General features: G+C 42.9%; 1 protein-coding gene across 1 annotated transcript; it reads right to left on the bottom strand.

The window, feature by feature from the left end:
• Positions 1–167: 167 nt before the first annotated feature.
• On the bottom strand, positions 168–27,658 carry epg5 (ectopic P-granules autophagy protein 5 homolog (C. elegans)). Its single transcript, XM_049578670.1, has 45 exons — positions 27,009–27,658; positions 26,002–26,652; positions 24,607–24,867; positions 24,308–24,506; positions 24,072–24,208; positions 23,862–23,969; positions 23,702–23,775; positions 23,464–23,572; positions 21,534–21,648; positions 21,301–21,451; positions 21,053–21,208; positions 20,805–20,962; positions 20,370–20,521; positions 19,933–20,073; positions 19,307–19,468; positions 19,100–19,222; positions 18,747–19,009; positions 18,105–18,245; positions 17,843–17,987; positions 17,206–17,403; positions 16,672–16,779; positions 16,454–16,576; positions 14,208–14,374; positions 13,868–14,104; positions 13,643–13,766; positions 13,372–13,516; positions 11,767–11,938; positions 11,160–11,322; positions 10,914–11,056; positions 10,637–10,793; positions 10,163–10,357; positions 9,859–10,072; positions 9,032–9,219; positions 8,575–8,782; positions 8,391–8,466; positions 7,118–7,221; positions 6,865–7,040; positions 6,184–6,402; positions 5,877–6,086; positions 4,328–4,472; positions 3,984–4,226; positions 2,708–2,921; positions 2,399–2,617; positions 2,166–2,280; positions 168–2,069 (listed from the first exon to the last, which is right to left on the bottom strand). The coding sequence occupies exons 1-45, from the start codon at positions 27,060–27,062 to the stop codon at positions 1,887–1,889; spliced, it is 7,746 nt and encodes a 2,581-aa protein (XP_049434627.1). The 5' UTR covers positions 27,063–27,658; the 3' UTR covers positions 168–1,886.

Below are 27,658 nucleotides of genomic sequence, written 5' to 3'. Positions count from 1 at the left end.
AGGATACTGGATGTATGTGTGCACGCATCCACACAAAAGCACACAGCTCAATTTACAGACCCCCTTCCTGAACAATCTTCTTTCAGCTGGGGACATGTAGCTCCGCACAGAAAGAACAACAGGACGCGAAGACAATTAAATTACAAAGACACGGTACACACTTGTCATAACAGGCTTCTTAGACAAGGAAGCTTTAATTTCAGTTTGACCATCTGCAGCGCTATGCATGGAGAATGCAGATTGCAGGCCAGTTTTGTTGTAGAGGTTGGACAAGTATTGCTGTCTGGGTCTCTTTGTCTCTCTCACTTGTTCTTCACAGCTTGATTTATTAAGCAGTTATGTGTCCCTCCACGTGACCTGTCCAGGGAGTAAACATCAGTCTTCCTGCTCTCAGAGGCTTCATGTACTACATATGGTCCCTGATCACAGAGTTGAATTGGTAAATACAAGCTGTGAGACATTCAGTTCCCTTTATTGAACATAGTCCTGTCTCCTTTGTGCAGCTCCCTCCTCCAGCAGCCCCACAGACCCATTCCTGATCACTGACTCATATAAAAGAAATGCTTTTGACATTAACAGTCACCACATAACACAGGCAATAAGGCGAGCTTCAGGCTGCAGAAGTGCAGCACGATTATTATTAAGATGGCACAGAGCAACAGAAGTGGTGAGCCGGCTAGGGTGATTAAAATGTGAAAACGGCCTTGGATGTACAGTACAGTGTGAAGGTCTGATAAATCGGAATCATAATCTGCCTTTGTCTTTACGTGAACCAACACGTTTTTGAATATAAATCCTGTTATATACCAGCTTCAACAACATAACAGCCCTGCTCTCTTTGAAATACCAACAGCATCAGTAGCTTGAGTGCACTTGCTACTTTATAAGGAAGCCAAGTGGTGTGGGACATTGTGAGTGGTACTCTGTGTACTTGTACTGCATGTGCACATTCAGTCTGCAGTTTTTGTACCCAACAGAGACAGATAAAAACAACCGGAGTTCATGGTTAAGAAGGTTTTAAGTAGCTGAGCAAATAAAAATAACATGTCTTTGGCAGAAACAAGGAAAGCACTTTTGGCTGGACATAAACATAATACTGGCAAATGTTCTGTTACTTGACATGGTCACTTCATACAGGCAGTCACTGTCTTCATCTGCATGTGTACAGCATCTAGGACTGATTTCAGATTGTAGCTTCTGATTAGATGCTAGCATTAACAGCTGACTTTAGGGAGTTGTACCAGCCATCAAACCCTGCTGCCCAGCTTTCCTGGTATGTCCCCCACCCCATTCTAAGAAGGTGCTACTAAACTTATAGGCCCTATTAGATCTGTCCTTCAGCTTCCTTCAAATAATCCATGGACCCTTCAACTTTTTTTCTGTTAGATTCCACATGCAGGTGCGAAACTTGCACCTAAAGCCCAGCGTTAATTCATGACTTCTGCTTTGATAAATATGTGCAACTTCCTCTCAAATCAAGAATAGAACAGGTTGTGGTGAAAACCAACAGGCAAGTTATATAAAAAGCAACAAGGCATAAACATGAGAGAAGAAAGCAAAGTGCGAGTTAAAGATTAGAGGTTAGCACATAACATTTCTTATGCTTCTGACTGGGTTTAGGACTCCTCATTGAACGTTAGCAGTCAAAAAGTATTTTTCACAAATGCACAGCGAGCTCTGAAGAACAGTCAGCATCTGTCCCACAAAGTCCTCTCTGATGAGATATGTAGCTCCTGCTGATATAACAGCAACAGCAATTCAGTACCAGTGTCATTACTAGAAAACTTTGTGCTCCAGTAAGATTTTCTCTGTGCAGAACAGAGGTTTGCTATCAGTGTATTTGCGTCCTCTCGGATCTCCAGCATGAGTGTCAGGTTCAGTCATGGCTAACGGATAATGTGCAGGTATCTGAGGTCAGGGTATAGGAGGTTGGCTAGCAGGGCCAGCAGCCGGGGTCCATCTCTCAGACAGTGTCCTGGGTAACGGATGAACTGGACAGCTTTATTCACAGAGTCCTCTAACTCCGCGTACTGCTTATTACTGGGCATGGCCTCCAACACCCCCAACGTCTGCATCCACAGAGAAGACGAGAAACTCAAGTTATTTTTAGGAGATAATTGCAGACTAGAAAATAAAAACAACATACTTGCAGTTTTGTTGCATACTTGCTGTGCTTTCGCAGAGAGCTGCAAGTCACTGGTGGGTTGGAGACGAAGCTCGGTCTCTGATGTCACCTGGATTGACAGGAACGCTGCCAGACTGCGTACTACCACCCTGAACCTGGATGTACAGTGGGCATGCATTGACAGGTGGTTTATCAACAATGATGAGCTCATATTTTCCCCTATCTGGTTCCTCTAAGTGTTTTCATTAGTTAATAAAATACATATGAGCTTACCTATTAGAAACAGGAGACCTCCTACCCAGGCCGATAGCTCCTAAAAGCCCAGAGTTCAGTCTTTCTTCTCCCAGCTGAGCCAACCTGGTTTGTAACCTCAGCAGACCCATGATGACCCCTGTCACCTCTGTCTGACCTGCCTGCAGCTTCAGCTGCTCCGCTGACAGACTCAGTGTTTTGTGCCACCAAAGAAACAGCTTGGCTTCATCACCTGGACCACTGGACACACAAAAGCACACATGCTGACGTGCTACATTGACTTTTAAAAGCCACTAACAAGTACCCAAATGAGAGAATGAGGGGTCAAACCTGGGAAAGACCTGATTGGTCCATGTGTTAATTAGAGCCAGAGTCCTCCTCTCCTCAGCTGCTGTGCGTTCTGAGTTGAGGCGCTGCAGGATGAAGGCATAGAGCGTCAGGAAGCTGCCTCCTGATTGGCTCTCAGACAGGAAGTCATCCACTGTGAGCTCAGGCACTTGCAGCGCTGCCAACACAGGACCCCAACCTACGGACTCCTCCTCAGCTGAAACACACGCAGTGGAAAAACAAATGTGAATCCTTGACATCACACTAAACTATCCTTACTACAGGGAGAAATTTAAAGGACTAGACTAACTTTTTGGGGAAATTTACTTACATATAAGGAGAAGACTGTCAGTAAATGAATCAAACAAAAACTGTGGACTTCATAGAGCTGCATGTAACATCGAGAGGATATCTATGATCCAGAGTCTTAGCTGGGATTGCCTGCACACGGCTCTCAACATGGCTGATCTGGTGCTAGCAGCTAACAGTGCGAACAGTGCTAACAATGGCAACAGACTGGAGGGTGAGCCTGATGCTTCTGTGACAACGTCAGGGGTTGGGATGCTGTAATCCGTGGTAACTCCCATATGAGCAAAGTGGTGGATGTTAGCTAGCCAGTAGGATACACACACAGGGACTCAAATGCACTAACATCCGCGCGCAGCCAGACCAGCTACCACAACAAATAAACAGAGAGGCTCGGATTACAACATACACAGAGGTAGTGTGACTTCATTCTCTGCTGAGGACACCATCACTCCACCATGTCTTTACAAAGCAAATAGTGATATACTGCTATACTAATGCTCTGAATGCTGCATACAGCTCCTTCGAATGTCCATCTTATGTAAGACAGTCTTATGTAAGTTTATGTACAGCACACTAACATGTGCGTGGTTGCATGTGCACAGGTTAGAGGTATCTACAAGAGAAGAACGCTTAATGCTTCTATGTCTATTTTTGTCTTATGTTTTGGTTTAGCCCTTCATACTGAATTGCCTTGTTGGCCTGTTTTATGTCCATTCCATCTATTTTTATGTGAAGCACTCAGTGCAGGTAATTGCCTTACTGTGAGGCACTTTAGTGCTAAATTTCTTGTATGAAATGTACTGTAGAAATAATGTTTATTATTATTATTATTATTATTATATTATTATTACTAAGCACTTCCCTCTCACTATAACAGTGAGCGGTAAACTGAACAAGCTTTCTCAAAAAAGAAGTTTCAATCCTTAGTAATTTAAAACAAAAAAAACTCCCAAACTGTTGCTTTCATTACCATGGTTGAAGTATGCTGTGATGCACGCCTCCATGATCCGTGTCATGTGCCGTACCGATGCAAGACAGCGGGAGCAAGCCGTGAGAAGAGGCAGAATAGGGAAGCCTCTCCCCTTCCTGTCCAGCCAGGTAATGACATGAGCAGCAAGCGCCTCGCCTGTTGAGACACCAACTCCATTCAGCAAAGCCAGAGCATCACTGAACAGACCGCAGAATGCCATGTGCCTCTGCTCCGGCCCCGTCTCTGTACAGGAGAAAAGGAGGAAGTGGTGAGATTGGGGTGATGAGAGAATTTATTACTAATGGTTGATTATGTTGTCGAGGAAGGCGGTGAGGACAACTCACCTGGTGGGTTGAATGTGACGACGCTCTCCAGCAGTGACTCCAGCTGAGCCTCTAGGCTGCTGAGGCTGATGCTGCCCCCTTGTTCCAGGGTCACCAAAGACTGCACGCACCAGCACACATACGCTCCAGCTTTCAGCGTCTCCTCCTGACACATAGAAAGTGACACAGATTTTTTTTGTTTGGATTAATGCTCTACAGAAATAGATACATGAATATATGCATCACTTTGTCATTTTGAATACATCGTACACATTATATAAGTATGTGTCCCCAAACTAAGAGCTCCTGCCCCCTAAAGCAGTTAAAATCAAGGTAAAATTCAGGCATTATTTGGATTCTTTCAAATAATATTTAAGCATTACATAATTTATTAATTATTACTGCTTTATATGCAGTTTATCTTATCCAGAAATACTTTTTAAAGTGAAAAAGAAAGATGAAATCTGACTCTTGAGGTAAAATATGTCAACCTTACCAAAGGTAAATGCCTTAATTAATTTCAGATATCTGCAGTTAGTTTCAGTTAGTACGCATCTAATTTCCACATATTTTCATGCATATAATTTCTGGTGTAATAAGTAGTACAAATGTTTGGCAGCATGTTTTAGGAGTGGAGTTGATAAAATTAAAGCGAGAATACATTTCTGGATCTTAGAGTGTTTCTGTGTACAGTAAAGCCTGGAAGTATATTTTGCCAAAATCCATCTACTTTGGAGCATTATCAAGTGGTGTATGAAATTGCCTTCTGCTGCTCTACGTCAACAGCAACTGTAAGGATTAAAGTGTTACATTTATGTAATTTGGTGATACAGAGCTGGCAAAGGAAACTGAATTCTTTAAGTCTAAATTTAATATGGATGTTCCAAGCCTCCCACTTTTACACAGGATGTATCTGCCCGGGGCAGAGTAGGTGCAGATATAGGAAGCGCATTAATTCTTATATTCTTCAACCTTAGGACTCCTCTGCATCATACAGTTATTCAACGAGAGTTATACTGTGACTAGTATCTCCATTCAACCAAGAAGTTGACTCACAAGAAATCTTAGCATTAGTTTTCATTCATGTATTCATGGACTTATGAATTATTGATTGACCAATTTAAAAAAATGTCCAATATACTGCATGTACATTATAAGTGAGTATTTTCTTTATACATTTATGGGTTTTAACCCTTGACTCGGCTGCCACCTGCAACGAACAGAGCTTAAATTTGGGAGATGAAACCCACTTGAATGTACTGCAGCTAGAACTCAATTTAGAACATAAAGGGACAGTTCACCCCAAAATCAAAACCACATATTTTTCCTCTTGTAGTGCTGTTTATCAGTCTAGATTGTTTAGGTGTGAATTGCTGTTAGAAGGCAGACATCTCTACAGCTGATATCTCCAACACTCGGCAATTCAAACTGATCAAAATCAATCTAGGCTGATAAACAGCACAACTGATAAGAGGAAAAATATGTATTTTAGATTTTGGGGTGAACTGTCCCTTTGCTTTACTAAACTTGGGATTTGACCTGTAAAACAAACATGTCTCTATTGTCTCACCCTGTGTGGAGCTTCATTAGGGCAGGGGTGGAGACCAGCAGCACTGCGCAGTGATTTCAGCAGCAGCTGAGGCGCAGAATCAGTACTGAGCAGCAGGGAGGGAGGGTAGTGGGTGCTGACATATCCCAGAATGCCCTGGTATGAGGACAGGTCCAGTTGGTGCCAGGGCAGAGAGGTGGATTGGACCAAAAGACTAAGTAGAGGGGAGTCCTGGAGGTGGGGGATGAAAAAAACAAACAAAAACAGAATAAATGAAGAAGGAACAGAAGTCTGACCTTCATGAGAAACTAAAATATTCTGGACTCACCTGTTGACTCAGGATTTGATCCTCCTTTGCCAGAAAAACTAGCATGTATAATAGATAAACTAACATGGTGTGTGACTCCTTCTGAGTGTCTGGTAGAGTCGGATATGTTGTTGAGGTGGGGGGTGTTTGTAAGTGGTCACTCAGGACGCTGAGCCAGTTGACTTCACACAACACCTCTCCTAGAAAGAGAAAGCAGCTCTTGGGGCTTCCTCTCTCCACCTGCAGGCACAGAAAGGAGAGAAAATTAACAGAAATCCTCTCCGTCAAAACACAGAACTACAAACACAACAAATATCCTGGGTCTCAACCGACTGTACTCAAAACATGTATGATATCTGACTATATGTTTGACTCCTACTTATGTAAGATAAACATTCATTGCTAAATTTATAATCCACTTATCTTGAAAGTATTAAGAATATCCTAATTATAAATCTGTTGTAATGTATCTCTGTTAATTAAGATGACTTATTTAATCTGTGCAGCTTGTTTATAGCAGCCTCAAGAGGGTCTTGAAAGACAGGAGCTTGATTCCAGGAACAGAGAAGTCAGACTAATAATAGGAACTCAAGGCCAAGGACTGACTTCTATAATAAACAGGCTCCCCTGTGTTATGCATGTCTGGACCAGTGTGCAGTGTCTGAGGTTGGAGGTTAGGAGTCGGAGGGCAGAGTGTCTCACATTGAAGAGCTGCTCCATTATCTGAGTGTCGGGGTGAAGGTGTCTCCAGGGCAGGCTGCGGAGGTGTGTGTGGTACAGGTACAGAAGGTACTCGGGTGTACGGGGAGAGGTGCAGCTCTGACAGTACTGCATCATACACAGCCACAATGCGCCTCTCTGGCCAGGGAGCAAGCGATCTGCAACATACACACACAGAGTAAGTTTAACAGTACACACTCATGCATGTGTGAACACAGGACTGCTAGGAACCCACCTCTGAACTTGTGATGCAGTGTGTCGGTGAGTTGAGCGTACAGGCCAACCAGACATCCTGCCGCACTTGCGTCTGTCTCCAGCCAGGGGTAACACTTCAGGTTACTGAGACACAGAGACATAGATATTGACATCCTCTTTGTTTTTCATTTGCCTTACCCTGGAAAGCACTAAACAGCTCTCTTTGCATCGACCCGGAGAATCACAGTACACATCTCAGGCCACACGAGAGATTTTATTGTGACTTAAAACTCAGAAGTAAACATCTAATGTGGTCTTTTCTCTCTGAGCAGCGTTGTGTTTGTGGTTTATTTTGTGATGTGTATAGCAATCTTCAGAGATTTAAAGGGAACCTAATATGCTTTTCCTTATTTTCTGTCATACATATAGTGTATCCATGTTGGATGTCTGTATTAAACATGGCCAAAAATTTAAATAATGAGGTAAATGTATGGAAAAGTAATCCCTCTGAGCTTCAGTCTGTTGTAAATACTCTTTTTGATATTTTTTTATGCTTCAAGACAAGCTGATGTCAGCTCGTGACAGATTTCTTTATATGGTCAGCTGCTCCAGGCACGCTACTGCAAGAGTTTACATTATTTAGCCTACACTGGTACATGTAGCTACAAGCTAATGCCAAGGAAAGAAGTAATTCTGGTTGGCAATGTTGTTAAGTGTTCCTAATTTTAGATTGTAATTGTGTTGGAACATGTCCAGAAATGAAGATTTAGGTTTAGAAGCTGTAGAAAGTGCCACCATTCTCCACTGCAATCATTCTCCCGGCTGCAGGGACGCCAGGATATGGAAGACTAGGAAATGCTGACCAATTTGAGAAGACTGTTCTTTTTCCGTAAGGGACCTAAAGAGATGGGCACTAAAATGGAGTGTCTCAGACAGAGGATTAATACAGGTGTTCCAGCACAGACAGTATGAGGATTTTTTTTTAAAACATTATAGTATGTAAACATGTTCTAACAGAGACCCAAAACACAAGTATGAACCTGAAAATGAGCATAAAAGGTCCCCTTTAAAAAAAAAAACAAAACCCACTGCTCGTTCACTAAGCTAACGACTGCGACGACAACATAATCATCTGCTATCTGCTCACAAAGAGGCAAAGATTACATCTGTAAAAACCTGTGGAATGTTAATATTTTTGGTCTGCAGCCCTCTCTGGATTTGGCTCTGTCTGTGCTCACATCTGTGTCACATCTGCCTCTCTGACAACATCTAACCCACCATCTGCACGAGATCTGAGGGTGTGCCATGCTTACCCGCCATCATCAGTGTCCAGAGGAAAGATCCACGGCTTAAATAACTTCACAATCTTGCTGTGAAGGTCCTGCAGAGCTGTGAGAGTGCAAGATGCATTTGACATTGATAACACTAAATCTGTTGAAGCGTATTTATGATCTCAAGTATTACTGTCTTCAACATGTGCTGACATTTAGCAGTTACCTTTCATTATCTTGCTGCTGCCCACTGACTCTCTGGTACAGCTGCTGAGGTGCATGGTGATTAGACAGCCAATCAAGTGGTCCCAGAAGGAAACAACATCACCGATGTAGGGAGTCCAGGCTGAGTAGAGGCCGAAACTGCGAAGGTCTGGCTTATTGAGGCGACTCCGCAGGAAGTAATCACTCAGCCACTCAACTGTCTCATCCACCTTTTGGAAAGCAATGAAATCACGCAGCGTGGCTGGATTAGCAATGAATGTTAGGCATCATTCAATTCAACCTATTAGGCTTGTATTTTGCATTTTGTAGTGTTACAATGAGTCTTTAATAATGAGGTAAACATATGTAGAAGTAGTACAAGTATGACTCTGAAAATGAGTATAATAGTTCCTCTTTAATGAGACATATAGAATGATACTTTGTAAGAATCTGTGAACAGCAACACCAACATGAGTTACCTGCTGAGGGGAGAGGCTGATGGGGGATCTGTAGGGAGAAGCCGGGGGTCCGACAGCACGGCCGGAGACATCAGTGGCACTGAGCGTTTGTTCCGCTTTGCTCTTGGTATTGCGGGACGGAGGTAAGCAGCCCAGCACTCGCAGAGTGACCTTCCAGCACTCTGGACTCAGCAACTGGTCTGAGGAGCCTGGTGAGGTTAGGAAATACTTTGATTGTTGGAGAGAATCAAACATCTGAATCAAAAATTCTTCATCTGATATCCGATTTCAAATCTGTGCCTTCATTTGCAATCATTTTATCTCATGGGGACCTAAATTCTGTCTTGATAAAACCCTCAACTAGACACACACTTCCAGAGACGGATTTTCAGCTTGATGGAATGATTCAGCTAACTTTAATTTTCTTAAATTAATTAATTTTATCTTTTGTTGGTGGGAAGATGAGTAGGAGGCATTCTTTCAGAAGGATGAATGTGTTTTGATGAATCACTTGAATGAGCAACAGCAGGACTAAAACAGCGTTTGCTTTTAAGTGCATTTCCAGGCAATGTGTAATATAACAGGAAAAAAACCCTGCTGTTCATGCAAGTCTTTGATAGTTGATTTTCATTCTGTACTATTGTGCAGTCTAATGTGGTCTAACCTTTCATTATGTGATGTCCTATAGGCAATTATTCAAGGAGGAGATTGAAAAATAGTTTCTAATGGTTTGAGTAAATGATGATTCATGTTGTGGCTTAATGAGTTAATAATGATATGAATCATCAGATTTAGTTGGGCAGTCTTTACACAAAGACACAGACACACACATAGACACACACACTTACTGGTCATAAGCAGACGCAGACAGTCACTGTAATGATCAGGGAAATGGTGGCGTAAAAGCCAGGTCCAGTGTTTAGTGAAAAGGTGAAAAGGCATGAGAAGTTCAGGCTCAGGGTCTCTGCCGCAGACACAGAGAGCTCCGTGGACCAACTCCAGCAAACGGGTCCTCTCCGAAAACACAGGGTGGGCTTCATTCAGCCACTGGGACAAGTCAAACTACAGGGGGAGAGACAAAGGTGGGTTACTATAACGGCTTTAGATAGATATCATATTCCCTCACTGGGTTGCGTTTGTGTCTACACCAACCTTTGTGAGTAGCATGAAGATGACATCGGCGCTGTCAAGGTGTAAAGATGTCACCACGTCTTGGTAGAGAAAGACGAGCTGATTGGGTGCTGAATTGGGGGTGAAGAAAGGTGAAATGAGTGGGCAGAGACGCCTCTGCTCCAGGATTGTCTTCAGAACACGACTACATTCCTCTGGATTGCCCTGGATAAACACCTGGACATAAAACAAGAGTACAGTGCCAGTCAATTCAAGCAAATCTTATTCATTTACAGAGAGTGTAATGAGAGAGTTAACCTGCTCTTTTTAATCAATTGGTGGTCATGAGGTGAGTAAAGGTGAGTCATTTTGTGGGTGAATCCTTTCACAAATCCTACTAATACATATTTGCTCCTTTAGCCTATTAGGGCATGCCATTTTAAAGCTAGACAATGCTTGAAATAGGCCTTGTACTGCTATGTGTGTGTGTGTGTGTGTGTGTGTGTGTACGCGTACCTGTCCCAGTATCTCCACACAGGAGGAGAGGTACTGGCGTGTTGGGGGATGTCGCAGTGTGTCTTCACACACAAAGGAGACCACCTGGTAGAAGGCTGACACGCCAACATGCTGCACGGCGGGTGACTTCTGTCCCTTATACATATTCACCAAAGCCCTGAGCACATTAAAATGCATCAGTTACAACAGATGTCTGTTTATTACCAAACTCATATTTATTGTGATGATGTTCTTGCTTTTTTTTTTTCTCTCAGTAGAACAAAACGTTAATACTGACGTGATAAAGTTCTCAGTGTGGACAGCAGCCTGGGCCAGGCCTTGAGGTGGAGGAGCCATGGCGTCGGCTTGAAGCTTCTTGACGTCCCTGCGCAGTGACGTTATCTGCGTCTGCACTGCCTCTTGTCTCTGGACCCGCTCACACTATGCAGTGACAGAGACCACACACAAACACATAAATATTTCACAGATAAGAAACGATAAAATGTACTAAACTGCTGCCGCTGTGTGGTTTTAGTGGTCGTACTGTGACACTGATGTTTGCAGGTCCCTGACACGGCTGCCCGCCCTTTCCTTTACACTCCAGGGTCATGGTGACCTGCTCCGGTGTGTTCTTATACAGCAGAGGAAGGCTCTCCAGCAGCTCCTGCTCCATTGCCACCTGCTGGGCTTCACGTGCCACTGCAATCCTGACACCAAGGTGAACAAATATTTCATAATTAGTGCTTAGCTTTGTGATTTTTGGTCTGATGTGTGGTGTTTGAGTCTGAACTATTCAGCACATTTCTTCGTATGTATGTTTGCACTCTGTAAAAGGGTTCATACATAAATTACAAAATGATATTTAAGGACCCTCAAGTACTTCTTCAAGCACTATTTTTTCATTTTCAAGGACTTCACTTGAAGAAAATGGTTTATTTTCAAAACTAATTTTTGATTTAATACAAATAAATGTGATCTATTCAGTGAAGGGTTACTTGACGCACAGGATGGGCAATGTCCCACACATCATATTTTATTTTTACTTCACTCTAGTATTCCACTATTTGAATTTTCCCCCTCACAACTCAAGCATTTCAAACACCTCGTGCAAACCCCGCACTGTTGATGTGGAAATGTCGTAATGTTTGTACCTGGCCTGGTCCTGCAGGATGCTGAGGTCCTGCCGCAGCAGTTCAGCAGCAGCTTTAGAGTCAGTGAGGCAGGTGGTGGGGACTTCAGCAACTGGGGGCTTCTGCTGCTGCAGCTCTGGAGCTGGACGGGGAACTGGATGCTTCTGCAGGTTGGACAGGATACGCTCCCTTGCTGCACGTACACAAAGCACAACATCAAAACTAGTAACTACCAACAAAACTCATTATCAGACATTATGTTTGTTCGCTTTTACATTTACCACTGCATGTCTGCAGAGGTTTTCATAATAATTTGGATCTAGACTATCAATTTTGGCACTGTACCATTTCTTTTTGTTTGTTTTATACTTTTTATGTCCCAACATTTTTCACATTTCAAGGACAGTACATGAAAAGCAAAAAACAACAACAATAAAAAAAAACCCAAACAAATGTGTAATGATGGGATGATCAGTACATCAAGGCAAATTTACCTAATCTAAAATAAAATAATGTGCTCGGTATGTACGATAATCGTGAAAAATCTGTCTCTCTGTTAAATAAACACACAATTTTTCCACCCCTGGACTACTCCTAATGGAGTAGTCCAGGGGTGTCATACTCATTTTAGTTCAGGGGCCACATACAGTCCAGTTTGATCTCCACTCTCCAGTGGGTGATCAGCACAACCATTACATAATAACCTATAAATAACGACCCCTTCAAATGTTCCCTTTTTTAGTGTAAAGATTCTGAAAACCTTCATTCATTTACAAAACAGATGATGAACAGCCCACGATATCCTCAGTCAGTCTGCTACTCATTTTGATTACATGGGCATCTCTTTCATAATGTCCCACTAAAGTAGAAGCTGTTGAAGAAATACGTTAAGTCTTCCCCTGCCTTACAAACCGTTTACAGAAGTTTTGTCAGTGCCTCAGCAGCAGGGTGCCACCCATATTGTTTTAAGATAGAAGTCTGGTACAGATTCTTTTGTACTGAAGCTGCTGGTTGACCATATTTTGCACAATGTTCAATATCTTTAAAAATGACTACAGTAAGTATTCACTGATAATTTAGAGAGCTGTATTCTGGTCGGGGCAGAAAAGCCTCTGAGGCTACATGAAGTATCTACTCACTGTTAAAATCTAACACCTCTTAGCCTTCACAAGTGCATCAGTATGAGGTGTGCAAAGTCATCCAGTGGGCCGGATTGGACCCTTTGGTGGGCTGGTTCTGGCCCCTGGGCCGTATGTTTGACACCCCTGCTCTAGAAGATGTAGATATTTAACACTATTGACATAGAGGCCTGCAGAGGGGCAATATTCCTGGAGCCAGTATTTAATGATGACATTTTTACTTGCTAACAGCAAGGTCTTTAAGAAGTAGACTCCATCTTTACTTGGCCTGTCAGGCATATGTCCGAGATAGAGGGATGTGAATGTGATACTAAAACCCAGATGACTGTTTCTACTTCCCTCCAGTAAGTCTGAATACAAGGACAAGACCAAAAAACATGAGCGTGATCGACCATGATTTCTGCACATTGCCTCCAGCAGCATAGCTGAGTTTGTTTAGACTTCTGTTTGGGAGTGATAAAAAGCAAATCAAATTTTGGCTCTGTACCATTGTTGAGGCTGGTGTAGTCAGTGAAGCCGGGGTTTTGGGCCTGTAAGAAGATTGGCTCACTCTGAACCTTTTCCCACAGAGAGAGAACCTCTCTCTCATCATATTGCAGACGCTCCTGGTCAATAAACTCCAGCCACAGTTCCTACAACAAAACATGACAACACACATACAAATGTAATGATGCAAGACTCCACAATCAGGTTTAACTAACCTCTTGTACAACATGATTTTCATTCATAAACGTAAACACATATTACGCCAAACCCACCTGCTGCCGCTGCATCACCTGTGCCAGTCTGTGTGGTTCATACTCCGGAGGAAGAGAGGGAAGGTATACTTCCTGCTTCTGCAGAGTCTCATCATCCAGCCATACGGCAAATACACCAAACAACCTGTAGGCAACCAATTAGCTGAGATCTGAGACCCTGTAATTGCACTAATGGCTACTACTACCTGCCGAACAACAGGAAGGAATGTACTTGAGTGCACCTACCTGACCAGCTCTGTGTGTAGCTGAGGTGAAGTGAGGTAAGGGGGACGGGGATTGTCAGGGCTTTCGTCGCCTTGGCTGTCTGATGAAGGTGTGTGTGGTGGGGGCACCCTGAGGGCCTGGCTGGCAGCATGGTGGAAATCTGAGACCTCCTGTAGTCTCTGTCTCAAGTCTCTGAGTAAAGCGGCCTGAGAAGAGGCCTGGAAGAACCTTCGACCAATACATCCACCTGCAGCCAGCCTGGTGGACAACACATACAGAAAAAGACATGGTACCTTCACTTGGGTTTGGTCTAATTCTTGGTGTCTTGAGCTAAAGATACTACTGCGTGTGTGCACCGTACCCATACTCCGGTCCTGGCTGTCTGAGGTAGAGCTGTAAGAACTTCTGCCAGACCAAGGGAAGGAGGGGGTGGTCAGGGGGTGTGGCTAAAGCCTGACACGCCCAGCGGTACACCTGCAGCCGCTGCAGAGATGGTGCTACGGGCAGTTTCAGCCTCTGCTGCGCCTTCTGGCTCAGACACAAACACACTGTTAACCATATCTTCATACAGCATTCAGGATTATGAATCAGCACTACATCTGGGGCCTCATCACAGAAACTTCCTAAATCTGAAATCCCCCCCCCCCCCCCCGAAACAGGAAACAGAAACAGGTTTCCTCACTGCTTTTAGGAGAAAATCCCATCTTTTCTTTGGACAGGAATTTATTCATCACAGAACAGCCCTAACTTAGGGATTCCCTAAATGAGGAATCTGATATTAGGATGTCAAAGACCCTGTTCTAAATTCAAAATATCTGGAAAAAAACAAACAAAACAGCAGCACTGTTGTTAGGTCTGGACAAATCCACGTGCAGGGGCTTTCTAAACCAAAACCTTTATGGGATGAGAGAGCCGCCACTATTTTTTAATACCCAGTTCAGTCTTTCAATATATTGATTTAGCCTATTTTAATTTAGTTATAGCACTCACTACTTAGAAATAATTAAAAAAAATGCAAAAAAAAAAAAAAACCCTCCAAAACTTTTCATTCCTACTTCCATCTCTACAATCATCATCTACATTATTGTTATTAAAAAAACATCTGAAAATGACTCTAATTTGCAAAGATTTTAACACTAAATTGATTCATTTGTAATTAGGTTGTTGTTTTTGTAAATTGGGCATCTCTAACAATTTTGTTTTACTTCTTAGTGAGGAACTCTTGTTTAAAGGGCCAGTGTGTAAAATGGGTTGAAAACAGTGACATTAGTGGTCAAATTCTAGATTGCAGGGCTCACTCGTTCACCCCTCCTGTCGGGTAAATGACGGTTGCCTCGAAGGGACAAAAAGCCTTGCACACGACTTTTTCAGGAGTAGGTCTATCCAGCGACGAGGTGAATGTTTAGTTAGAAATCTAAGCCATGTTACTATATTGTAATGAATCCCTCACGAGCAGGAGACTAGAGTAGCATTCGGGAAAAAGGCCTGTTTATTTGAGCACTCCAGAAACTCAGGTAACACTCCATTCCGTCCCAAACTCTGACTCTTCTAGCGTAACAGACACACTTCATAACTTTACACACACACTCGTTTACCATACCGAGTTCTTTTCCTCGCAGATGACAGTTCGGGTTCATTCTCTCCTGTTGCGTGGTAAGTGTGGTCCATTCGCAAACTTTATAACTAAAAAAACTTTTCACTACTCTCTATCGACAAACTACTAACACTCTCTGCTGTTTCCTCCTCCTTCTTCCTTCCTTCCGCTGTCTTCGTTGGTTCATTTATACACGCAAAACGTGTTCTCTGGCTGGCTGGATTGTCTGCCAGGCTACGAAAACCAAACGAATTTTATTTTATAGCGATCATACACTTGCATAAACATATTAATGGGTAGAAGATTCAGATTCAGATTCAGATTGACAATAAACCATGCCAAATATTACACACTGGCCCTTTAATTATGCAATCTTGACTTTTCTCTTTTTCATTTTATGTAGGATTATTGTTATTTAATAGGGGAGGTGTCTTCATCAGCCATTTTTGGCTTTTAACCTCTCCTGCACAGTGTTTGAACTCTTAATTTATTTTTTCCTGTATTTTCTATAGATGCATGTGCAAATAAGCTAAACTAAACTAAACTTAACTCTTCATTCCAGGCTTCCAGAGCTCCCCCCTTAGTTCTACTGCAGACGAATGCTGATTAAGGAATCAGACTTGCAGTTACAGTGAGGATGCCTTAAGTTAAGACAAGGTGAGAGATCTGAGGTAGACACAGCAATGAGTCATAGGAAGACAGGATTTTTCCCATCTTTGGACCTTAAGTTAAGATAGGACAAGCAGTTAGGATATTTTTCCCTAATGAGGCCTTGCAAAATACACACAACCCTGTCACTGCCCTTTGACCTTGCAAACACTCTGTATGTTTAGTCAAATGTCATACAGAGGAAAGTTGTGCAACATTCTCTCCTCCACTGACTGTGTCCTGTATTGGGTATCGTCTTGTTAATTCTCTGTGCCAAGTGATACTGAACACTTGCTATAAATAATAATAATGCTGATATTTCCACTGTAACAAATAAATATATTTTTGGGTGTGCATCGGAATACCTTTAAGGCTTGTTCTGGGGAAATGTTGGGCTCTGACAGGAGCTCATGTTCAACACAGCGTCTCAGCTGAGAGTCTTCCTCAAACACACCCTCCATATTCAGCACCAGCCAGGCGAACCAAACCTACAAACACACAGACAACACCTGTCAGGACTGGGAACTTTACTAATGTGATCAAGAGTACTTGCACGTACTGTCGATGCAGTGGGGACCCTTACCTCCGCACTCAGGGATTGGCCCTCTATGAATGAGGGCGTGGCATTTCCAGCGATCCAGCCAACCAGAGAGGAGAGCAGACCCCGATCTCCATGGTAACCCAAGGCATTCTGCATGAGGTATGAAAACGGGAAAATTTTCAGCTATTGTTGGTGTCGCTGAGCCTGTTCAGCCTTATTCAGTCAGTGGTCGCTGAAGTTTTCTAATGAGGCATTTTACTGGTGACTCACAGTTGGCATGCTTGTTTATACTTTTGGAATATAAATGATACCAGATCAGTTTTATCAAAGCATGAATGAACCAGATGCTGCCTGCACAACAGTAAACATCAAAGCTTAATGGATTAAAGGCAGTTGTTCAACATCCCTCACCACCAGCCTCTTGCTTCTATGGCAATGTATGAAACCTTAATCTTAATATATATTTATCTTTCTAATATTACCGAAGGCAGTTTGCAGTGCTAAATTCAGTATCTGCACCTGTGAGACACAAAGACTCCCTAAATAATGCAAACCTCCAACACAACTGATTAATACCTTATGCTGCTGGTACAGAAGTTTCTGCACACATTCCTCCTGATGGCGTGTGAATGCTGCACAGCAGATCTGATCCATGAGGAACAGGACTGTCTTGTCCCGATACCACATGTTCTGCTGAGTCAAAATCCCCACCCAAAACTCCAGCACTGCTGCAGCACCAACACGACCGGGCTGTGAGCTCTCTACCACATGACTCTGGAAGATTAAAACACATATTTGTTCATGTCCTCTTTTGTTTGAAGAGATGTAGGGGTTAAAACAACTTACACTAATTTTGAAAAATGCTTTTGCTGAACAATTTGAGCCATCTTCTTTGTATTTTTACCAAATCTTCGGGAAATGTTGAGAGATTAAAACCTATATCAAAGGTGCAAATAAGCCTCATGCAGTTTATTTTGTGTACAAGATACCAGCAATTTTTCCAAGTAAAATTTCAATGATTTTCCTCCTGACTACTGGCTCATGATATTACTGACACTTGCATACAAACACAGAGTAAATACAGTGCAGTCTGTTTCTACATTCATTCCAAACCTAAAAATATTTATGGTAATTTTCCATCTTTTTCAAAACCATTATAGAAGATCTGAAGATCTGTAAGACATCTTTACCATTAAAGCTTGTTGTGACGAACCTGAATGACACTGTTAAGCAGTCGGACATTGTCTCCATAGGTGGTTCCTGTGAGGAGTGGCGCGACTCGGTGAGTGACTTGCTGTGTCACACCTTGAGGACACACGCTGTCATACTGTAGGAACAACTGGATACAGCTTACAAACCTGTCATAAACAGAGAGATGACAATAGAGGCAAAAGTACATTTAAGTATTGGAGATACAATAGCTGCTGCAATAGATATCTTTTATGGGCTGTTTGTGAAGCTTGCATCTTTCTCACTGAGCGTTGTTGAGCAGGTAGAAGCTGAGAGGGTAGGTTGGGGGTAGGATGTTGTCAAGTAGATGCACAGCAGCTCTCAGGTGGCGAGACTGAATGAGACTCTTCAACAATCCAACTCCATCGGTACAAAAGTGTTCCAGACTGGAAAGGAAAGAAAGAAAATCCACAGGAGATTCAATTCTAATTATGTGTATGAATCAACCACACGCATGAGGCACTGTGTGAGTGAGTACAAACGATAGACTGAATATAAAGATGGATGACATGACGGCTCCCCAGAAGTGAAGCCAAAACCTCTTGATCACCCCCTAGTGGCTAGCTGCAGTATAGGTTATAAACTCTGCCCCCTCCATGTTGGTGGTTGGGGCATGGGCCAAACTAAAAGATCAGTATAAAGTACGTGCAAATAAACTTTTCCCAAAGTAGTTTTTATCGTGCTGATACTTGTCCAAGTCTTTGCCTTTTTTACGTTTGGTTTTAATTAGTTAATTGTTGGTATAAAAAGGGGTTTGACGTCATGAATGACAGCTGGATGTGTCAAGATGGCAGCTGCTGTATTTGAGATATTTTAGCTTCATTTTTGTAAGATGAAGGAAATGAAGACGCATCATCCATTTTTTTTATACAGTCACTGGTACAAACCTATGTCCAACTGCTGTCATGGCGATGGACAGGTAGCATCCAATAGGAATGCCTGCTTTTACAGCCCTGATAACAGAGTGCATGCTGGGACTGTGTGTAAGCTCTGGAGGTGGGTTGGATGCCAAAGCAGGGACCGACCAGGCTCCTTTAGGGTTCTGTGAATTGCCATGGAGCTTCAGCCTTAGCAACAGTTGCCATGCCCACTGACTAAAAGACGCTTCAGGCGATACCCCCAAACGAAGGACACTGGCAAGGTAAGACACCTGAAGGGAAGATGAAAGAGAGAGAAAGATGAGAAAACAACATGTGGCAGTTTACATTGAGTGTCTGTGAGCAGAAATTGGATGTGTCACCTGTTTGATTCCCTCTGATATGAGGCCACTGTATGGTTTGTCAGTAAGGTACTTCTGATAGGCTTCAGCCACCAGAAGAGCCACTTCACTGTGGAGAGATGAACGCAAGGCCAAGGAGCCATCCTGCAAGAGTAAACAGGATTAACTTCAAACTCACTATCGGCGCATGATATCTGGGCACGCCATTTTTTATGAATCAGTGACTACCTGTGTGTAACCCCAGTTGAGACCCTCCAGTATGACGCATGCCAGCCGGTTCTCCACAGCAGACAGAGGATGCTGAAGCAACCAGGCTCCGATCACACATATCTCCTCTGGACATGGCTGCCACAGACTCAGAGGCAGCTCTTTGCACAAGTACAAAGCCACCTACCAAAACACACAGACAAAACAAAAACTCATGAGTTCGAGCTGAGTGCTAAATTAGATATTTTTTCCTCTGAATGTTCTCAACTACATGCACTTCAAGGTCCAGTGTGTAGGATTTAGTAGCAGCTAGTGTTGAGGTTGCAGAACTAATACTCTTCCTATGTGCCAGACGTGTAGGAGAACTATGGTGGCTGACGCAAAGATGCAAACAGCTCGATCAAGAGGCAGCGTTTGGTTTGTCCCACATGGGCTACAATAAGGCTGACTCCTTGGAAAAGGACCTGCTCCATATGTAGATATAAACGGCTCATTCTAAGGAAATTTAAATGCAATGATTCTTTATTTCAGGTGATTATACACTGATGAAAACATAGTTTTGAATATTATATAACAATTTCTAACAATAGATGCCCCTAAATCCTACACAGTGGACCTTTAAGTCTTAGTACAATAACAATACCAACCATTCCCACAGTTTGGATGGTCTCTCTCAGTCTCTCCAGGAGCACAGAGATAACGTAGGGATGGGCTGTTGCTATGGCAGCCAGCAACTCCCTCCCAACTTTAGAGTAAGTTTCTCTGGTAGACACACTCACATAAGACACCTGGAGTGAAAACAATAAAAGAGATGTTAGGAAAACAAGACAGGTACTATATGTTTTTCAACCAAGGGTCCAGGGTGATAAATCTTTAACCAGTGTTATGTCCTTCAAACTTTATGTTTTCTTTATGCTACCTTAATATTTTCATACTGATTACCTTGGGTACTCTACATTAAATACACAGTGTCCTAATTCATGTAGTCTATGTATAATATCTAAGTAATACATCAACATTATTCTGCTTCTTTGTTTTACACAGGTCTCTTCTGGTATTTTCTCTCTGCATCTCTTTGTCATACCTGATACATGAGCAGAGTTATGGTTGTGATGAATGCGGGGTCAGAGTGCTGAGTCGGTGTGGCCATGTGTGCCAGTGCGGTGAGGAGGGAGATGCCGTCAGAGCTGTTCACTTCGCACAACCAGTGCTCAAACCTCTTCTGGTGCTCTGGGTCTGCAACAGACACATTAAATAAAATATGATGGCGGAAAATGTCAACATCAGACTGAGAAGAAGAACACAACCCATGTTTAAAAACCTAGTTTTAAAATACTTGTGAAATAGATATCAGGGTGTCTACAGACATGTCTGTGGCACTTTAAACCTCACAGATTCAAATCTAAGACTATTTTATGACATTTAAACATTTAAAAAAAATGGGAATTTAACACATTTCAAGACTTTTGTAGGATTTACAAGTTGATATTTTGTGCAGGTTAAGAATGTATACTGGTACCTCTAAGAGCCTGAATGCATGAGCGTGTGTCACTAGCAGCGCCAAGTGTCTCCAGTCCTGCTGTTTCTGCACACTGCATAGCATAAAGTACCCTCCACAGCATAGAGCTGGACAGAGTCCCATACGGCATCTCGGACATAAACAGCCAAATGCCCAACCTGTAAGAGAGGACCACAAAAAAATAAGTGTGAAGCCCATAAAATAAAACAAAAAATCCAGGTGATAAAAACTTGAGGCCAGTTCCTCACCTTTTGTTCCTGAGTACATGTAAAACAGCTCTGAGGAAGAGATTGTCATATTCCAGCTGCAGTTTGTCCAAAGACAGAGAGTGTCCATGAGATCCATCAGCACCAGTTATACTCACATACTGGGCCCAGTGATCGCTGACATAACACACTGTCATTCTGAGGTAAAAGAGAAAAGACAACATTTTGCATATTTGATGTTACATACTGCATATATGTATAATTATACTGTATATTGCTGGTGCACTGACCGTATGATGTGTCCTATTCGTTTAACTAGCTGTCTGTATCGTGCCCTGTTGTAGGTTTGTAGTCCAAGAGCAAGAATTTCAATGAGCGAGGAGGCAAAAGCAAAAACACGCATCATCTTCTGACTGGAACAGGCCTGGGGTTCATACACACCTGGAAGGACAGTGGTGTGTCAGCTCATTCAGTTCATGAGTGATACAAACCAACAGACAGAAGGACAGATACACTCCTTTACCCTGCTTGGTCATCCCCAGCATGTGTGAATAGAGCTGCTGGAACGGGAACTGGGTCAGCAGGGAGATCAGATCCTCCTCACAGAGCAACAACCAGCTGCTGTCTGGGTCCTCATCCTAAACACAGAAGAGAGGGCAATGCAGTTAGAAGGTAAGTGACCAAATAATGCACATTTTAAAGAAAATAAATCATGACAGTCTCTATTTTACACTTGTTTAAATGGGTTCCTGATCTGGGCAAGGCCCTCTAGCTCCTTTTTGGTCAGTTAATTAGGTTTTACTCTCAAGGCACAGCCAGAGGGAGGAGAGTGTCTGATTTGGGGACCTCAGAAATCCATCTCTGCTCTTGGCAGATGTTGTGGTTCTGTTGGCTTTCTCACAACATGACCTCCAGCATGCATCGGGGCTATTCAGCCAAGTATGATGCTGTCAGGATGAGAGTCAGTACCTCCAAGTCTGAGGCCATAGTTCTCTGCTTCTCTGTCTTGGTGGGTTGCCCCCTCTGGGTTGGGATACAGTTACTGGCCCAAGCAAAGGAGTTCAGGTATCTCAGGTTCTTGTTCACAAGTCAGGGTAAAATGGAGCGTGAAATGGACAGGTGGTTTAATGCTGTGTCAGCAGTGATGCAGACACAGCAGCCGGACTGTTGGGGTGCTGAGGGAGATGGGCTCTAAAGCGAAGCTCTTGATTTACCAGTCCATCTATTTTCCTATCCTCACTCATGAGCTTTGGATAGTGACGGAAAGAATGAGATTGCAGATGTAAGTGGCCGAAATCAGCTTCCTCCGCAGGGTGGCTGGGCTCAGTCTTAGAGATAGGGTGAGGAGCTCAGACAACTGGAGGGAGCTGGAGCAGAGCCACAGGCGCCTTTGCATCAAAAGGGGCCAGCTGAAATGGTCTGGGCATCTGATCAGGATACCTCCGGAGGTTTTCAGGGCATGACCAACTGGTAGTAAGCCCCAAGGTAGACTCAGAACATGCTGGAGGGATTCCCAAGCAGGTGCTGGAAAGCACTGCTTGGGAGAGGAACATCTGGAGTACTTTGCTCAGCCTGCTGCCCTTGCGACTTGACTCTGGATAAGCGGATTAAAATGGATAGATGGATTAAAAGGGTTCTATCACGTTGTTCCTTATTTTTGGTCATGTATTCAATATTTCAATCTCAAATATTCATATTACACATGGCCAAAGTTTCAGTTAATGAGGTAATCTTAATACATTAAATGTAAACGTAAACATGTTTTAGTAGAAACCCAAAATACAAGCATGATCCTGAAAATGAGCTCCTTTAAGCCAACTGTTTTTTAAGGCAGGAAGCAAATGTGGGGGCACTTATGAAAGTTTAAAAAATACATAGTGTCTTAAAATGAAACTATTTTGCAAAATATTATGTTCCTTGGAGGCTCTCAAAACAGAGTAGTTCCTAAGCAACACATTAGTACTGGCAGCCGACGCGGTTTTAAGGCAGCAGACTGATATTTAAACAGCCAAAGGTGCTCATTTGGCACCTTTTTCACAACAGCCTTGATGTGACTCAACAGAACAGAGCAAATTCATCAGACACAAACCTCAGAGACATATCACTTTTTCTTGAGAGACACAGACTGGACACTTTTTTAACACAACAACATCACAAACAGAGATGGAAAACAAAAACAGGTACTGTTTTTACCAGAAAAATAATACTTGCTTGATAATAAAGTTGTCAACTTATTTTTCCACGCAATTGAGTAGAAAAAACATAGATTGATCATTTGTGTTTCATTTTTACTGACAAATTTAATTTTTATTATCATCATCCTATACATACACAACCCTGAAATTGTCCAACGTAAGAACTTAGCCCCATTTTTTAGGATTATTCTTTGTTTTCGAACTCTGCTGTGTTTTGTTTCTTTTGTCAAAATGCAGTCACTGGCTCCTGACACATACCTCTTCTCCCCCTTCATCCACTAGCGTCCAGTTGCCAGACTCGGGTCCAGAAGCTGCTGAGCTCTGGCTCTCACATGGCTTCAGATGTCCCAGAAACTCTGCACGGTGTCTGAGTCAAAACAAAGAAAACACTGCTTAGAGATGTGAGATTGTTAGACCCTGAAAGGATGACCCGGACCACCTAAAGACATAGTCAGTGGGGGAGAAAAACTGATTACTGAAGGGCTCTGATATTTACCTGGCAGGCGACATTAGAACGGCCAGAGCTTGCATAAAGTGCTGCACTCCACTGGTGTTTCCCCAAACTTGGATCTGAGGCAGATATTGGCAAGAAAACTCAGTCAGTATGTACAACCACTGGCATTGCAACAGTCAAAGAAAAAATGTCCCTAACTAACCTGAAGGAAGGGTGCAGCCCACTTGCCAACCCCGGCGGGACAGCACAAAAGATGGCACAGCAGGTACAGATGCTCTCCTGACCCTCCAACATGCAGCAGGACCGCCACCTGAAGAGTGTACCAGAACCATGAGGAGAAACACAACAATAAAACACCTCATCCAATGGCACATGGAGTGAGAAAAGTGGTTCAGTGTTTGTGTGTGTGTACCAATCTTTCCAGCCAGTGATGGATGTCTGTCTGGAACTGTGTGTCATCCAAGACTCTGCGAGTGAAGCTAAACAGGACACTGACGGCCTCTTTCAAGGGCTGGAGAGAACAAGGCTGCGTTTGACTGCCAGAACAATCTGATAACAAAAACAAACACAAAGCTGTTGTCTGGTTTGGACTTAACATCAGAGGCGTGTTTTAACGGGCAGTTAAAGTAGAATTTACAAGTCTTTCACCTTTTAGCAGACGACACAAGTAAGATTCCACCTGGAGGCGTGACAGAAGAGCCGTGTAGGCATGTAGCGCCACTTTCTGATGAAGCAGCTCACTGCGAGCTTCAAACAGTCTCCTCAGCTCAGCCAGCACACTCTGACTGAACTCTGCCTGCTGGAAGCGGTGGTACCCACACACCTTAGACTGATCTGCACACACACCCTGTAGGGAAGAAACATTACAGTGTCATTTCAGCAGAATACCATTGGTTTATATCCTTCTCTTCACATGATAGTTCTGCTTTCTGTTTTAACTACCACACCTGAAGTGTGAGCTGTTCATCTCTGAAGCTCCAGAGACGATTCTGAGTGCTCTTGCAGTCAGAGGACTGTGTATGTAGCTGCGTGTGTGACTGGGTCAGCTGTCTGCGGCAGCGCCAGTAGTTCTGCAGCAGTTCAGTCAGTTCATGGTTCTCCTGACGGGCCAGAGCACAGAACTGGGCCGCGCACACTTCAACACCCTCTAGCCAAGCTCGCAAACCTCCGCCGGGCTCCCACACACTCAGCTGCTCGAGTGAGAACGGCTGCAGAGGAAAAACATGAAGTGACAGAGGTTATTTCACATGTCAAGGCATGTGTTTATGTGAGGATGCAATAAATTTAGTCACTTAATAACTATGTTATTATCTGGGTCTGGGCAATATTGACAAATCAAATATCACAATATTTTGAATGAATACTTTAATATTTATATATTGTTGGTGGATGATGATTTTTTTTTTCTTTTCTTTTTTTTTAAAAAAATGAAATCACACCAGAACAGTCCAACAAGTCACAGTCACTTTAAAAACATAAATTCAACTTATATCATCACAATGCAATATGGCTAGACATGATAAGCACTTTTGGTGGAAAAAACATTATGCAAGAAATATCGGCAATGAATGATATTATTGTCATTTTCGAACCATTTTATGCCACTGACATAATGATAATATAATAACATAATCCTGCAAGTGGACTAAGAGCAATGGACTTTTACTTATTAAGAATATTCAAACACTGTAACTGCAAAGTTAAAAGAATGTCAAAATATCCTCAATAACTAAAATGCAAATAAATGGCATGGCTAAGCATGATTTCTTTATGCTCATTTGGCTTAGGCACTATGCCAGAGTCTTACAATGGTAAGAAAAACCCTGCTGTTTACTCTGGCATCAGGTTGGCTAAACTTTTGGCGATATTCTTATGTAAACAAGCACAAATGTAAACTCTAGGGCAATATTTTACGATAGATGGACATATCCTCCATAATTTATGTTCACTTCAATAAATTGGTAACTTAAGGGCTGTCACAAATTATTGTGACAGGTCTAAATGCAATAACCATAAAACTATTAGCTGTTCTGTTGATATTGTGTGAAATTGCAGACTGAATGTGCAGACAGATTGAAAAATCTCCTGAAATGGTGAAGTCATGTGCAACTAGACAACAATTACATACTTAATCTGCTTGTGATGGCTTGTAAACGCTATTGTGACATCACCATTACATTCTAAATCTTCCAGAAACACCAAGAGTCAAATTATTAAGCATGGGCTCTTAAATGTTGTCTTAAACAAACTGACTCGTGTGAAATAAATACTGTATTTAAACCCACTCAGTCTTTATCCAACTGTATTCCTTATCTAAGTTATTGATATGCGTCTGAGATTACCTGAATTTCTGGAGCTGTTTTGGGTAACTCTGGGTAGAGTTTGCTTCTGAAAAGGTCAGCTACAGACTCCACAGGCTGCAAACTTGGAGGGGAAGATTCCTGCTCAGGAAGTGCCAACACTGCAGGCCCCTTTTCTCTGTTCTGCACAGCCTCCTCACAGAGCTGCATCATGGGGCCTTCTTCTAATGTTGGGAGAGAAGGGTAGAGTGCGGGGGCACTTGGAGCATTTGAGATCTGAAACTGAGTTGAAACACAAGGCTGATTCCATGACTGTGTGTCTTTTTCCAATTCAGTAGTTGGTGCTGCAACTTTAAGCTCGGCCCCCTGAGCTGCCACTCCACTATCCTCTTCCTCCTCCTTTTTTGACTCTGTCAGATGCACTGTAACCTGTGATGTCGACTCTAAAGTCTTAGGTAGCACTACTGTGGGTAACGTTTGTGATGAAGAGGTCTGTTGTTTCTCAGAGGGCAGATCCGAGGGCTGTGCTGTGGTCTCAGGGGGCTGAAGAGGGTCCCGTTGCTCCTCCACTGGCTCCTGATACGGCAGGCTGAGGGGGATGTCGGTGAAGCCAGAGGTGGAGGCCTCATCACTAACAGCTGAGGGAGCTGTGGCTCTTTTGTCTTCCTCTGCCTGTTTCTGCTTCCTGACCATCTGAAATGCAAAACAACAAACACAGCGATAAAATCAATTTTTCATAGTTAACAGCTCAGCCTGTGCCGTAGTGTTTTCCATGTGACAAAGGCCTTGTGACTAAAGAGAAAACATAGATATTTTTTGGTTTTGGACATGGTCCTTTGTGTGAAGTTTCCCAGTTTCTTCCCACTTACATTATATAATATATTGTATCATATTTATAATATACAATACATAATACTAAGGTGGCCACTAAAAAGCTCATAGTTGTGAAAAGGAGTGTGTTTATAACTGCCTCAAGATCAGTACTTGTCGTCAGACCGTCCACCTGTAACCTCAAAAGAAGTGTGACTATAAAGGATTTGTTTATTCACCTGAGATTTTCCACTGGTTTTTGTCTTGGTCTTCCTTGGTCTTACAGCCTCCATCTTTAGTGTCTGCTCAGATCACACTGACATACAGCTCATCAAGATGTCACCTGGTGGAAACGAGGCTGACCAGCTGACCACGAGCACTCCTCATACGTACACTGGATCCACACAAACAGCAACCATTAGCTGGAATAGCTAGCGAAGTCTATCCTCTGATAAGCAGCTAGTAGGTGGCTGTGCTGTCAAGATAAACACTTGTCACGGATTGTAAACAAAACACTCTTGCATGGCCCATTGAGAAAAGCCTCTGTCGGAGGACAGCAAGGTAACACCTAGCATGTCTCTTAGCGTGGACAGAGAGGACATTTTTGGAAAACAAAACCAGTCCTTGTTGATTAAACTCCACCGAGCTACACAACTGAAGAACGCTCTACCAAGGCTAAGCTAAGCTAACGCGTAGCTACTAGCTCGTTACGCTGTCTTACTCCTCTATAATCTGTTCACCAGCGGCCTTGAGGTCTCCACATTGTTGTTCACATTATCAAAACAAGATTTCAACACGTCGAGCCGAGTGACAGGCGGAGGTAGCCCCGTCCGCTGGTCAGCTGTCATTTGTTTTGTCCGTTCCAGGAACTCCGCAATCACAATCTTTG

This window comes from Epinephelus fuscoguttatus, linkage group LG6, assembly GCF_011397635.1.
Source record: "Epinephelus fuscoguttatus linkage group LG6, E.fuscoguttatus.final_Chr_v1".
NCBI classification, from domain to species: domain Eukaryota; kingdom Metazoa; phylum Chordata; class Actinopteri; order Perciformes; family Serranidae; genus Epinephelus; species Epinephelus fuscoguttatus.
Note: the sequence above shows the minus strand (reverse complement) of the source record. Positions and strands in the feature narration are given on the sequence as shown.

What these genes read in the sequence shown, in the direction of transcription:
- epg5 (XM_049578670.1), bottom strand. Translation starts at nt 27,062, where the DNA reads ATGGAGGCTGTAAGACCAAGGAAGACCAAGACAAAAACCAGTGGAAAA. An exon ending in ATGAACAGCTCACACTTCAG is followed by an intron (nt 24,507 to 24,606) that starts GTGTGGTAGTTA and finishes TCTTCCCTACAG; the next exon opens with GGTGTGTGTGCAGATCAGTC. An exon ending in AGGTCTCCTGTTTCTAATAG is followed by an intron (nt 2,281 to 2,398) that starts GTAAGCTCATAT and finishes CTGTACATCCAG; the next exon opens with GTTCAGGGTGGTAGTACGCA.